This window comes from Hippocampus bargibanti, linkage group LG17 (genome assembly GCF_051943395.1).
Source record: "Hippocampus bargibanti isolate YZ-2025 linkage group LG17, ASM5194339v1, whole genome shotgun sequence".
Taxonomy (NCBI): Eukaryota; Metazoa; Chordata; class Actinopteri; order Syngnathiformes; family Syngnathidae; genus Hippocampus; species Hippocampus bargibanti.
Window position 1 is genome coordinate 8,051,969 of NC_142750.1, and position 12,400 is coordinate 8,064,368.

The 12,400-nt window shown below is 40.6% G+C and overlaps 1 protein-coding gene across 2 annotated transcripts in view; it reads left to right on the forward strand.

Annotated features, from left to right (window-relative positions):
* The window catches only part of camsap3 (calmodulin regulated spectrin associated protein family member 3), a 25,110-nt gene continuing 12,710 nt past the window's right edge, over positions 1-12,400 (forward strand). For both annotated transcript variants that reach the window (XM_089019650.1, XM_089019651.1), the window contains exons 1-2: positions 1-486; positions 6,998-7,263. In XM_089019650.1, coding sequence (XP_088875776.1) covers positions 360-486; positions 6,998-7,263 — 393 coding nt within the window. In that variant the 5' untranslated portion in view covers positions 1-359. The remainder of the gene's footprint in view (positions 487-6,997; positions 7,264-12,400) is intronic.

Genomic DNA, 12,400 nt, shown 5'->3' on the forward strand with positions numbered 1-12,400 from the left:
TCGGCGCCGGGGCTCTGCGATGTACCTCAACCAACACACACGAAGAGCTATGCGGTCGAACAAGGAGACAAACTGGGGGCCTTGTTCGCTTTAACTTCTCCCTTGGTCCAACGCTTTGGACACGGGGAGCGTTCTGCGAAGGATTCGAACAATTTTCATCGCGACAAGGAGGACTTCAGCGGGTTTGGAAGCAGCTCCGGGCTGGATATTTGCCCGATTTAATTCCTCAACCACATCCGTATTGCCAGCCGTCATTGGGGACTGGAGTGACAATGCTTGTTTAGAGGTTTTTGTACGCGTTTTTATGTTTTGTTTTCGCTAGTACCGCATTGTGTGTTTTTAAAATTAAGAACCCCGCAATGGTGGACTCCATGAGGAAGACTTTTGTCGTCCCTGAGATCAAACCTTTGGATTTATACGACTCCACGAAAGCGAAAATATGCTCAAGTGTCGCCTGGTTGTTGGCGAAGTCTTACGGCAGTGCAGGTAGGTTCCCGGGCCCAGGGACGATGCATGTAGCTTAAACGCATTTATGGTCACCCTGCGTGTCTTTAATGTGTTTTTCTAGCGTGCTGAGAAACATTTTAACGTCTCACTCAGCGGTTTTGGAGCACAAAGAAGCGCACGCGAAAGGGGGAAAAGCACGCTCCGTCTATGCGTATTGGTGGGACTGACAATTCGTTCTCTTTCAAATAGCTGCTGACATTTTTTGTGGACGAATGTGTCTTTGTTTCAGCAACAGGCCACCCTTGAACCCTTCTGTGGCTTTCAACACACCCCAAGCATTCTTTTATGCAGCGTGAAATCTTTTGGACATGCCACATTGGGCGTGGATAACGTGCTGCCTGTCAGGAATGACAGGCCCCAGAAACACTTGACTCTTACACTTCATCATCAAAATAATTAGCAGGGGAAGGCAGTTTCTGAATAATTTCATGGCTTCAAAGTTTCACAATAAACGCCCTCTGAAAAATTGTCCTATATGGTTACTGAACTGTAAACCTGAAGTCTAATGCTAAGGATTGTCGAAAAATGTTTCATATAATCATTAAACGAGGCTGGATACTCATAAATATACACTGGCAACAAATTTGGCGCATTTCTATGTGCTTGCACAGCATTAAGCAAAATGTTATAAATGTGGCCCAGGCACTTGAACTCTTGCAGTTCATCATCAAAACAATATTTGCAATGGCTGAGCAATGAAACACAGTAATTGTTAAGATGGTCTGAATCTAGGGTTTCATAAAAATATTACATTGGGGTATGCTACATTGTGTTTTATCTTTCCTAACTGTAAATTACTTTCTATGCAAAGACAGTGTCTGAAAACAGAGCTCAACAATCTTAACTGGATCAGCACAAAATTTCTCATCTACACCAAATTCGGAAACATTGTTGCTGAATGCAAATAACATGTAAAAAAAACAATCCTGCTCCTTTATTTCAAAATGCATGGCAACACAATTGCGGGACTATCTCCCAGTGCCACACCACACATTTTGGTAAAGTTACAGCTAAAACGCTGGAAATGTTTTCACTTATTTCAGATTTCCGAACGTCCTGTGATGTATAGACAGTATTGTAGAATGTTCTGTACAATTCATTGCTTGCTTACACAATTCCAGAGTCCTGATGTACCAGCAGGAGCTCCTGTGTTTGCCTTGACCAGCCCCACCATTCTTCCTCCACCCCCTTCCTAGCCACGCCCTATGGGTCAAAGTCACTTCCCAGTCCTTCCGAGTGCAGGGCTATGCACTCGAAGGACTGGCTCCTATCGTAGTTTTTTTTTGTCTGACTTGAGTCTACCACTCTTGCTCCGATGATAACACCAAGTCTATTTTGAGTGAGGATAACACAACGGCATGCTGAGAAGAGGCCCGAGGCGTCTGGTGCTTTGACTGACCAAATCCTAATTAAGATCCTTGTTGGACTACACAGCACTCAGACTGTGGACGTTTGATCCACCCACTTGCATTATATATCCAACTTCATAATAATCCCGTAATTGCTGTCCGTGTCTCTTCACAAACTGTCTTCTTGCTGGATAGTGGATCTTTAAATAGCTCATATTATTTCATTTGTTGTGAGTCATATTATCATGGCAGTGTAAATGGTGATGGACAAACACAGACATTCATTCATTTCATTCAATAAATTGAACAAAAATAGCAAAATAATCTTGCAATAAAACCATTACAAATAAATAAATAAAACCACATAGTGTCAAGGTTCACCGACACCCACGTCACTCACCAGACATGGCCCCTGACTTTCAAAGCAATGCCTACTCAAAATCATAAGAATGTGAGCAATTACAGTAAAGTCTCGTTATATCGATATTCAAGGGAGTCCGAAAAAATATCGATATAACCGGGACTATCGATATATCCGACCCTGTTTGCATGTAATTTTCTCCGTGCGTGCATAGAAATAGTATCGATATAACCGGGACTATCGATATATCCGATATCGATATAACGAGACTTTACTGTATTTTCAGATCAGGTAAAAAAAAATACATAATTCCAATGTGTTGACTTGTCATTGTATATATTTGTATTGCTGCAATCCTGGTTTTAAGCACCATTTTATCATGCCCTATTGACATACTAATGTAAAAATAAGTACTCATCTTTAAAAGATGTCTGCCAGTCACATCATGGCAAGGAAAACGGGACAGTGTTTCATAATATACAGTCATGATGTAACCGTTTTTTATTGATGCTGCTCACTTTAGATTGAACTAGGCTGCCCGGTGGTCCAGTAGTTCTCACATCAGCCTCACAGTTCTAAGGTCTGGGTTCGAATTTTGGTTCTGGCCTTCTTGAGTGAAGTTTGCATGTTTTTGCCATGCTGGGATTGGTTTAACCAAGTTTCTTGTTCGTTTTCAACAGTACGTGTGTTGGTTTGTCTGCTCTGAACCCAGGCACTGTCTTATTATCCTAACACGGAGCTCTGCCTTTCATCAAGGTCGTTGTGATTGTGGGCAAATAAGGAATTTCGGATCTAACCTTGATGCCCGGTGACAAGTCGTGTGACAGATAAGCGACTCAGGACGACTTTTACGGGTTTACATTGGAACAAGACCAGAAACTCTTGATTCGCCTGTTCGAACCAACGTGTGCCTTAACCTTTAAATTGGCAATTTCTCAAGAAGACTTGCATGGCTTATTATTGTTAGTAATTAATGCTTAAGGGGGAAGTAATGTAGCTTGTTTGATTGTGAATTCCAGACAATTTTTCCATAAACTTTTTATAATTCGGAATTGGATCATCAATTTAAAACAATTATTTTAAAACTGAAAAATTGGTACTCGGTTATGATGTCGTATTTTGTGGAGCGATCAGTGGCATAATTAATTGTATCTGGAATATAAAACACCATATTTTCCAGTGTATAAGGCACACCCCCAATGAATGGTCTATTTTCAAACTTTTTCCATATACAAGGCATACCAGACTATAAGGCGCACCTTATATTAATGCAAAATGTTTTCCAAAAATAATATATAAATATGTATATAAAAGTTTTCCAAATATAAGGCACACCACATAGGGTGCTACAGTAGAGGCTGGGGTTACGCAGTACTTCTGCAAGGGAAAATTGAGTCGTAGCTGCTGAAAGTCATTGCGAGACCTGTTGTGGCTCAATGTTACTTCACATATAAGGCACACCTGCATATAAGGTGCAGGGTCATCTTTTGAAGAAAATTAAGGCTTTAAAGTGCGACTTATACACCGGAAAGTACGGTAAACAAAATTGTGTTGACTCAAGTTAATCATAAAATGTTAAATCCGCATAAAAAATATTTTACATTTAGTTTTACTTTTTAAAAATAGATCCCAACATTTTGTCCTGTTTTTTTTTCTCAAATTGCAATATGACTTCAGGTCCCCCTCATTATCAAAGTTCTTCAAATCCTCGGAATGATTACTCATCCCCTTGCCAGCAGTCGCTTTGGTGAGTCAGCGGGGGACACGGATGTAAGCAGGATGCTACCTTGTTACTCTTGTTTACCCTCTCACCCTTTAGCGTACTGTACTGTGTACAGTGTCTTTCATGCTAATGCGGTCCATCATTGATCTGTTGAAGAGCACTACACAAATAGAAACCGTTTTATATGCTCCCATGTAACCCGAAGATGCTCCTGTTGTTGAGGATAATGGATACAAAAGCAATTCCATCATCTCGCATATATTCCCGCCTCGCATATATGGACCCGCCTCTTGAGCAAGTGTAATGTAATCACATGCTGTTGTGTTCAGTACAGGATAACGCCCACCATGTGCCTTGCGGCCTTTAATAAAATTTAAGACTCCTAAGCTTCCCCGGTTACATTCGCTTTTTGCTCATCTGTTGGCTGTTTATGCATTTTCTATCAATGCTAGTAATCAATAGAATATTTGAGAGGATAATCAATTATCAAGATTCGTTAACGGCAAACCTACTTGAGGAGAGAAGACACTTAAATTGATTGCCGTTTTGCACGTACCCCTTTTTAGGCCATTATTTTCATCAGCATTCCCTTGCGGATGTCACATTGGGGTCAAAGTGCCACAGTGGGAAATGGAGAATGACTAAACAGGATGCATTTGAAGCAAAATAGTGGAGTGAAATAAAAACACAGACGCGGCCAAATGTGAAGGAATTCGTCAGCAAGTCGCAATGCGTGTGCTGATGCTTTATTTGCTTTTGGGAGTGATTTTTTTTTTGGGGGGGAAGGCTGCAACATAACAGACTCCATATTTTGTCCTTTTCCACTTTCACTTTTGTGTCCTGGCAATCTGTCCCAATTCTTTTGTATAGGTTACGCGACAGTCTGGAAATGTGGCGGTTCAAGTTGCTTCTGCCGTCGCCTGCCTGTCGCGTTTGCGTGTGTCGAACTGCACATAGACAAGCGTGCTGGTATCTGTGACAAAAGCAGCCGTCAGGCAAGCTCAATCGCTCAATATTGAGCACGAAATGTCACATAGCCGCTATCATCACGCGACGCATTGGCAGTCAGTTCAGATACAGTGGACGCTGAATTTTTAAATAGCTTTGTCAATTGTTTGTTGAAAAGCCAGCAGCATCAGCGACACTGGTTGTCATGTCGGGAGACAGTGTCAGATGTCATCAATCTAGCTCTTTTTTCACCAGCCGAATAAGTGGTGGCATTTGCATCCTACTTTGCCTTCTGGGCAAGTTTTTTTTTTGTTTTTTTTTTTTGTACATTGTTGTTCAGCGTTTTCAGAGGTAATGTGAACACTGCAGTTTGGAACACAACACACCGAGTCATGTGACTCCCACCTTGACTATTCATCATGCGAACGACACGCACAGAGGCTCTGCATGGTCGCTGTTTCAACGACGAAGCTGGCTATTTTGTTGTCGCAAAACCATGCTGCGCGACTTGCGATTACATGACATTATACAGCGACGACTCCCGTTTGTTTACACACAGCGTAATCTAGAAGAGCAAGATACACTTTCAGTTCAACCATGTCCTCATACTGTATGTGGTCTGCTGCCGAGCCACTATGAGGGGGAAAAAGTATCAGAACATAAACAGCTCTAGCAGCTTTAGTGCTAGCTTCCACGTCTAATTCTCAGACTATTCCATCCACACTAAAGCATACCTTACGGACCCTGTGAAGTGTGGAAGGATTTTTTCCGATATGTGTTCTAAATATCTTGGATTCAGGTGGAAACAAAGGTGTGCAGCCCAATAATCATTCAAGGGCTGTATTGAGTAATTTTGTTTTCAGTTCCGTGACCCTTTCAATGGATGCGATATTGTGTATCCCCACTGTGTTTTTTTGGATCTTTGTTGTCTTGAGTTTCCTTCTGTGGAGGAACCAGTTTTAAATAGGGCGTGTCAGGTGTGCATGTGTTTTCAGTAATCTGTTTGCAGGAAAACCAGTCGGAGCAGATATAACATGGATGTATTCTCCGCTAGCCTGTCAATTTATGACTGTATACTCTAAAGCATCTGGAACAGACCATGTTGGTTTTCTCCATGTGTAATATTGTCGTTTACAAAATGCTGGACATTTTGATTTGTTCGTAGCCTGGTGCCAGTTTGACATGCCGATTTAGAGTTAATCTTCAGAAATATTAGGTCAGAGCGAAGAAATAAGTCAGAAACAATCTTGTAGAGTGTTATAAACACACCATGAGAATATTGCCAATTTTGAGTGCCCCCCCACATTTTATTTACGAGTTGAGTCAACAGTTAGCCATGCTTCTGGCATTGCTTCTACTACTACTACTACTGCTGCTACTACTGTGACTCTTAGTTTAATTTTGTCTTGGTATTACCCAAGGCATCAGTTTTGGGCAAGAAGATTAACAATTGTCAGTGATGATATTGTCAGGTATTTTGTTCAGTGGTGGGCCGGCAGTGAAGGCATTGCAGGCCCTAAAAATAACTGAATCGCTGACTTATGTGAATTATTTTTTCCATGAATTTTTATTAAATAATTCCAAATTGTCTTTCTGCTTCTATTCATTGCTTTCCCCCTGTTGTGTTGCTTCCAGGTGTGTGTTTTCGTATTTAAAGGACTCCCGCAATTTTATGAGGTTATCGTGAATCCAACATGTTCATCATAAAAATGCGAACAATTTAATGACAGTATTTCTTAAGTTTCTTCAAGTCACAAGTTATTTGCTGGTCAACAACATCCTCTAGTGGACGTGTAGTGGAGTGATTCAGAAGTAGCACTACTGAAGGCCTAAAAGTGACATGCACAGCACGCCACTGATTTTGTTTTGGTCATCTTGAGCACATCACACGGCTACTATAAGAGCAGTACGCACACGTTATGAGTATTTCCTTGCTCGTCTCATCTGATCTTTATACTTGCACTGCTCCCCAACTGTCATGCAAATCAATCATGTAAATCCCCTGAATCCAATAGAGTGCATGTTTTAATGACATCCCTGGAATACACTACACATTCTCCTCTACCTCGTTTATGCACTGTTTAACCAAATACTCTTGTCTCCCGGTAGAAAATGTCCCAGCTGAGCTGCGAGACCCCTTCTACCGTGACCAGTATGAACAAGAACACCTTAAACCTCCCGTCTCCCGGCTCCTGCAGTCATCGGAGCTTTATTGCCGCACCTACAGCCTCTTGATGCTCGGCACTGGCCGCACTGACCCTCAGCCCAAAGACAATGCCTCTCTGCTGCAGCTCCTTGGCAAGCGAAGTCTGGTCTCCAAAAAGCCTGAGTTTGCAGTGACTGATGCAGACCTGCAACAGAAACCCATCAAAATGGTAACATTTATTGAATGATTATGATGTAAAGAGTCACATTTTTTAAACAACTCACATTACATAGGTATCCCACATGTGAAAAGAAAGGGTCTTAGGATAGAGCCCTGTGAGACACCTTGTGTTCATTTCAGTCTTTTAGACTGAAATGCGCTTGTGAGACTAATTTTATTGTCTGCATGATGCCAGGTTTTGGGCTAATCTGGGACCCGTAGTACCAAATTTTGTTTCATATCTGGTTTACGTGGGAATTGGTATGACTACAAAATATATCATAAGGACCCACTACTCAGACTTTTGTATCAGACCGTTCGCTTGACTATCCACTGGTCCTACCGGCTGGCTGTAGAATTTGGGTCTTGTTCATGCTTTGATTTGCAGGATTAAAGGACCTCGAGAAAGACCCCCTGCTCATTCATCCGTGCTCCCTCCCCCTCTGCCTTTACGGCACCTCCCCCCCCCACAATCTCATTCTGCTTATCCCAAAGGATGAGTGGATCCAGCTGCCAGCACGATCACAGTCACTAGCCTCTTTCACCCAGAGTTCAAAACCAGTCCGCCACCTTTATGCCACCCAGCTTGTTTAACCAGAACATATTCGCAAACACTTTCCTACTCTATACTGTACATAGGCATTCATGTTCTTGCTTGCTAAAGAGAGGGTAGGGTTTGTATTCCACGGTATATGGAAGGCACTACAATGGATGCTCAGGATTAGTACAATAGCCTGACAGTGCCAATGAAACTCAGGATCGTGTGTCGCAAGAACACCCTGGGCTGGACCTGGCAAATGAAGTCATGAGAAACCTTTTCGTCTCATGCCGCTCCTTTATTTTATTTTATTTGACAATGTGTACCTCTCTGTCGCTCACTCCCGTTCACTCACATGGCCATGAAAACCAACATCTTGAAGATCAGCCAACAATTAAGTTGTCTGAAAGAGGCTGAGTGTATTCTTGGTAATTTGTACGTATGTAACCTCTCAACAACTTTCTTCTACATTGGGAACCTGTTTTCAAGATATCAGTACTAGGCAAACTTTTAGTTAGGGCTGAAGGCCCCCCATTAGATTTTTAAAACTGACATGTTAGCTTGTCAAGTTGGCCAAGCTACCAAATTTAAAAAAAAAAGAGAATTGTAAAGAAGAATTCGAATTTGATGTGACAAATGCTGGTCATAGAACTGTAGTCAACAAGCATTGTATATTTATTTACTTAGTCATTCATTTACTCATTCATTTATTCATTTATGTATAGTTTCACTGTGCGTTGTTTGAAACGTTGACATTCACGGTGGAAAACGTTCCACATTTTTTCTTTTTCGCAGTACTTATTGCAATCAGATTTTCAAAGAGCCAGGAATTTAGGGCACAGCATAATACTTTGGAAGCTAATCCTGATCCAACATTTCTCGGTAAATTATACACTGCTAGGGCGCAAGCACCAACGTTTGATGTTAGAATGAACAAGTCAGAGACAAATGTTGCTCGTTGCTTTTTGTTGTAGACTTATTGTAACTTTTTGGGAACCCAAAAATGTTTGGCTCAACATTGGCATAGGAAGAGGTGATTTATGCATGGTGTTTCTATAATAATTATGCTGTGTTGCTTGCATGCCTCTAAAACCCTATTTATTATTATTTTTTGCTGTTACTGTCCACGCTGCATTGCCCCCCCCCCCACTGTATCATCCATGAAACTGCTGCTGCGTCCGTCCTCCTCCTTAGCCAGTCTGACACTCGTTGGCAGCAGAGGAAAGTGGGTCACAGTTGCAGCCGCAGTGAAGGATGCAGCTTTGGCGGAGGTCTTGCCCGATAAACGGCTTTTGGGCGGCATCAATCAGCCGTAGGTTTGCATCGTGTGTGTCACACAAACTGATGAGAATTGTGATGCAGTGCACTTCTGCAAACCTTGAGTGAAACCTCTCTGCTAGTGTCTGTTAAGCCTTTTCTTGGTCAGATCCATGGGAAACGAAGTTTTAGGCCGAACTGGAAGAATCTTTAACAAGCCTTACACATCTGCTTTTTATGAAATAATATGTTGGGCAATATTAGTATCGGAAAAAAGACAAATTGTTAGGGCTCATTGAAACCACTGAAATAGTGGCCAAAGTGAAATGACATATATTTTGATCATGTTACTGCACCAAAACAATGTCAACACTATCAGTGCATTCCTCCTGAAAGTAAAATTATTTTGTGTGTGTTACCCCTGCACTGTCCTGACCGTTTTTGATGAAGGCTTGGTTTCTGTAACTCCTCAGATTGAAGGTAGAGATATGTGAAGATTAGAGATAATCTGCCACGCTGAATGAACGCCCTGACCCATGATTGGATGACTCAGCAGACCAAAACTCATGGGATACTCTTACCAACATCAAACTGTGGTTCATTTTAATTTACGTTGGAAAGTGAGGTGGGCAGTCTTTTAATTTATTGTCTATTTAAATACACTACAGTGTTGGCATGGTGAATCAATTTAGTTGATTATTTGCTTCCTCTATGTTGGTTACAGACCTTTTGGGCAACTAGCGTATTTTCTGCACTATAAGACGCACCTAAAAGAAAAGATTTTTTCAAAAAATGACCTTGCGCCTCATAATCTGGTGCGCTTTATGCATGGAAAACGTTCTAAAATATGTCATTTATTGAAGGTGCATCTTATAATGCGGTGCACCCTATGTATGGAAAAGGTTTTTAAATATGTCATTCGGTGAAGGTGCGATTTATATTACAGAAAATACGGTATTTAAATTCCTAACTTTTGACCGGTTTGGACTTGATTCTTTTTTGCCCCAGTACACCAAACAATTCTCACGTTGGCGGCTTTCAGTGAGTCGGGTGACAAGGAAGTCAGTCAGACGCCTGTCAGGTTGCATGCGACTTCAGAAGGAATCGCAGAAAATGTTGATACAGGAGTGGGAAAATGGACAGATGGACAAACTCGTTTGTACATAACGAATAGGATAAGAGTTACAATATTTATGTAAAAATGTTCCATTTGAAAATTAAACAATTCACACCAGTATTTTCACATTTATCATTTATTGAATAATTAATCAACCAAATCAAAATCAATAATTAAAATCCATATGCAAATGTGTTTTTATTTGCTTACAATAAATTAATAAATAATCAAAGAAAGAAAATAATGGTCATCATAAGGGTCCTTTTTTGCTTACTAAAAAAACTAAAATGGATGGGGTTTAAGTATGACTTTTTATTTCATTGTTTGCAGTAAGTGACCAATAATTGTCATATTTTTTGAACGGTTGATTTTACAAGTATTTTGGTTTTGATTGCAATTCATAAAATTAACCAAATATTTTATATAAAAAATAACGTTGCTCGTGAAATTGTCTGTATTTGAAATATTTTTTGATATACATAAAAAAATGTTGATTTTACTTAAAATAAATTAACATAATTGAAGAACGAAAATCATGGTCATCATAAGGGTCCTTTTTTGCTGACTAAATAAACTAAAATTGATGGATTTAAGTGAGTATTTTTATGTAATTTGTTTTCAGTAAGTGGTCAATAATTGTCATACCTTTTTGAAAAGGTTGATTTTACGAGTATTTTGGTTTTGAATGCGATTAATAAAATTAACCAAATATTTCATGTAAAAAATAACAATGCCCGTCAAATTGTCTGTAGTCAAAATATTTCTTGATATGCAGCAACAAAAAAAGACACAATTAAACGGTAAATGTATATCTAAAATAGTTTATTTTACCATCTAAAATAGAACAACCCTTAGTAATAATGTAAATGCATGGTTGGCCATATTAAAGACAACCATGTGTGGCCTGCGAGTTGTACTTTGCCCACTTCAGTCTTATGACCATCTCTCCCAATACTTGTGCTAATCATTCATTGTGAAAAAAACTGCACACAAAGGTTAAATAACATACTGTACATGTGCGCTCCCATGCAAAATCCCCCGTTAGGCCCCCCTGACCGGCTTGATCCGTTTTTGTTCCTCCCTCAGTAGGCACTAGCAGGGGTTGCGCGTCGTTGGGGGATGTCTCGTTAAGTCATATTTCAGACAGAATCAGGGCGTGCCCCCATCATAATCTTGTTTAATGAGCCAAAACGAAGACCTGCTGTTATTTGTTTTCTTCCAGTTACGCAACAGTTTGACATGAATATTAGTGCCAATTGCTCCATTGATGAGGTTAATGGGACGAACACGAATGTCACTGATACTTCAGAGCCAGGAGATTTATTTTATTTTATTTTTTTCGCCAGCACAGGCCAAGGCATGTATTGAGATGCATTGTGGGTCAGCTGGCTGGGTTGTCATGGTGATCTGGCAGCCTCTGCCTCACGCATTCTGGAGTGGCTGCTCGCTCCCTTCTCATTAGGGAGGCTGGACCGGCCCACTCAGGACTCAGGGGGGGCAGAGGGGATTTCACCAACAAACAGCCCCCGCCCCAACCTCCACCCCCAACACTTTCATTTTGCACTGTTGTTCATGAAGCACTCCTTTGATTGATTTTCGTCTCTTCACTCTTGCCAGTCTGTGTTGTTTATTTATGCTCTCATCTCCCGTTGCTATGTCTGCTGGGTGCGGACCAACAAAGCCTGTTATGATATGCTTGTTTATTTATTTATGTATTACCAGGTAGTTTAAAATGATTATAATATGCCTTGTAATAATAGTGCTTATAGCTTCTTCTATATTTTTGTTGTAATGTGACCACATTTGTCTCTCACTACTCATTATTATTATTGTTGTTATGCTTACAGCTTTCCAAATTTTCCCACTGTTAGTTTTGTTTTCACTGTAATACTATTTGCCCAACATTTAAAAAAAAAATCTGTCTGTCTGTCTTTCTGTCTGTCTGTGTCTCTCTATCTGTCTCTCTCTTTCTCTCTTTCTCTCTCTATGTCTAATATATATATTTATATAAGTAAAACTGGTTATCATAACCTTGGCTGGGTAGGATCTTGATCTGCTCAAAGGATTATGCGGTCTTTCATCAGCATCCCTTTGCCCTATTTTTTTGCCGCTGCATCGCAACATTTCCACAATTGCGAGAAAAGCTCCCCGCAGATGTGAAATAGTCATTCCTGCCCTTGGCCACCAAGTCAGGAAAGGCCAGTGCATCCACACAGTGTTGCGTTACTCAAAACT